General features: G+C 42.9%; 1 protein-coding gene across 1 annotated transcript; it reads right to left on the bottom strand.

Annotated features, from left to right (window-relative positions):
• Window positions 1–361: 361 nt before the first annotated feature.
• Window positions 362–1,693, bottom strand: O0I10_013168 (uncharacterized protein; the record flags this gene model as incomplete). Its single annotated transcript, XM_058492983.1, has 1 exon — window positions 362–1,693. The coding sequence occupies one exon, from the start codon at window positions 1,691–1,693 to the stop codon at window positions 362–364; it is 1,332 nt and encodes a 443-aa protein (XP_058336252.1).
• Window positions 1,694–2,098: the final 405 nt, after the last annotated feature.

The raw sequence follows: 2,098 nt of genomic DNA, 5'->3' as shown, positions 1-2,098 counted from the left end.
CTACGACAGGCACTAGCACATAACATACGTGTTGGTTGAGACGTAGGGCAGTGTGCTTGTAGCGAGAGTGTCGATGTATTCCAAAAACAGCAATGTCAAGAAGTCTTCCAGCTCAAATCCAAGTTCAATAAGCGATCGCAACTGCTCAATCACAATCCTTCCAATAACCAAGATTAAAGACAATAAAGACGAGGGTTTTATCAAATTCTTTCAACGATACTTCTAAATACTACGCTCAGCTAAACGAGTGGATGATGATGATGATGTTTCAGCTGACAACAAATCTCGACTCAAAATGGCAACTCGAAGGCTGACTACCCCACTACGGCCGTCTCATTCTCCCCCTCTCAGCCGAGTGTTGTCATTGTCCAGGTTGTATACGCTCAATATACGCTTGTAGCTGTCGATCTGCACGTTGAGCAATAACATCGGGTATGAGCTTGTCCTTCGATTTCCATCGCTTTAACATATCCCCATTCACCGCACCATCCAAACGTTTGCCTCCAGGTCCTTGCAACCAATACGTTCCATGTTGATTTACACGCATCACAATCATCGGTCCGATCCATCGATTTGCCAACTTCTGTGGTTTATATTTGTCCATCATCAATACTTGATCACCAACTTGAAAACGCTTATGCACCACGTGTTGATCATATCGTTGCTTTCGTTGTTGTTGTTTTTGTTGTGTACGTTGACGAGACAATTCGCGATGTTGCTGCATAATGTTATCGATGACCTTGATACGACTTGTAATCTCATCGGCTAATCTTCCCTCGACGTAATCCTTCCTCGGTTCGGGCCAAGTGGCAGGCGTGCGAGTATCATAACCATAAAGAAGCATGGCAGGGCTGAAACCGGTAGCATCATTCGGTGTAGAGCGAATAGCAAGTACAGCCGAAGCCAAACACTCATCCCAACGTTGCAGCATACCTTGATCCTGACACACTTTTGATAGCACCTCAACAATAGTCTGATTCATTCGTTCACATAATCCGTTAACTTGAGGTCGAAACGCAGTCGTAGTCAAAGGCTTGCAACCCATCCACTTGAGAAAATTATGCACGTAATCGGACTTGAAGTTGGCACCTCGATCAGTTAATATGTATGTTGGCACCCCAAAATCCTTGACAACGCAATTGAACAAAAAGGACGCCGTAGTCTTCTCGCTGATGTTTGGTACCGCTGCCACAACAGGCCATCGTGTTAAATAGTCAACGGCTACCAACAAATACCGGTTCCCATTCTTGCTAGGTGGATTAATAGGTCCAACGGCATCGCATCCAATCATGTAAAAGGGTCTTGATGGTGTAGGTATCGGGTGTGCTTCCTCATGTGGAACATACCGCCTCCTTGCTCGTAGTTGACATTGCTCACATGATTCCACATACTCACGTACACGCTCATAAAGTTGATAACCCTCATACTGTACCCTCATCCTTCGCCAAGTGTTGTTAATCCCCATGTGTCCTTCTCTGTGCACCTTCTTGATAACTTCCATGACATTGCCCGAATGTAAAACTTCTTGTCCAAAATCGCCTTCTTTATTCTTGAGATACAATTTGCCTCGGAAAGGTAAGTATTTTGCGGCCTTGTTGCGGATACGCCGTCTTAGCTTGTTGTCATTCATGTCTCGGGGATAAGTTCCCTCGGTGATAAAGTAGTATAGCGCCAAGTAATGTGCGTAGTCCATAATAGCTTGAATGATAATCGCTTGTGTGTTGCTGTGATACTTGTAATGTCGATAATGTGCTTGATGAATGTAATGTGTGATGATAAAGATGATAATAAAAATGGTTCCAATAATACATGTAATACTTTTTTTTTGTTCCTTTTGTTCTTTTGACCTGTTTTTCCTTTTCTTTTTTACTTCTTTCTCTTCTATATCATATTCCTTTTTTTTGTCCTTTTGTGTCCTTTTTGTGATATATGGAGATAGAGATGTGTGTGTGTGTGTGTGTGTGTGTGTGTGTGTGTGTGATAGCTGTAAAGCGAGAACTGGTAACAGTAAGTGTCCGTGAGACTCGATAAAGAGAAAGAAGACAAAGGTTTATTTTGGGTGGTTACGTATCGTGTATATAGATGTGATGCTGAGTGT

Source organism: Lichtheimia ornata (genome assembly GCF_029851405.1).
Source record: "Lichtheimia ornata isolate CBS 291.66 chromosome Unknown scaffold00282, whole genome shotgun sequence".
Lineage (NCBI taxonomy): Eukaryota > Fungi > Mucoromycota > Mucoromycetes > Mucorales > Lichtheimiaceae > Lichtheimia > Lichtheimia ornata.
Note: the sequence above shows the minus strand (reverse complement) of the source record. Positions and strands in the feature narration are given on the sequence as shown.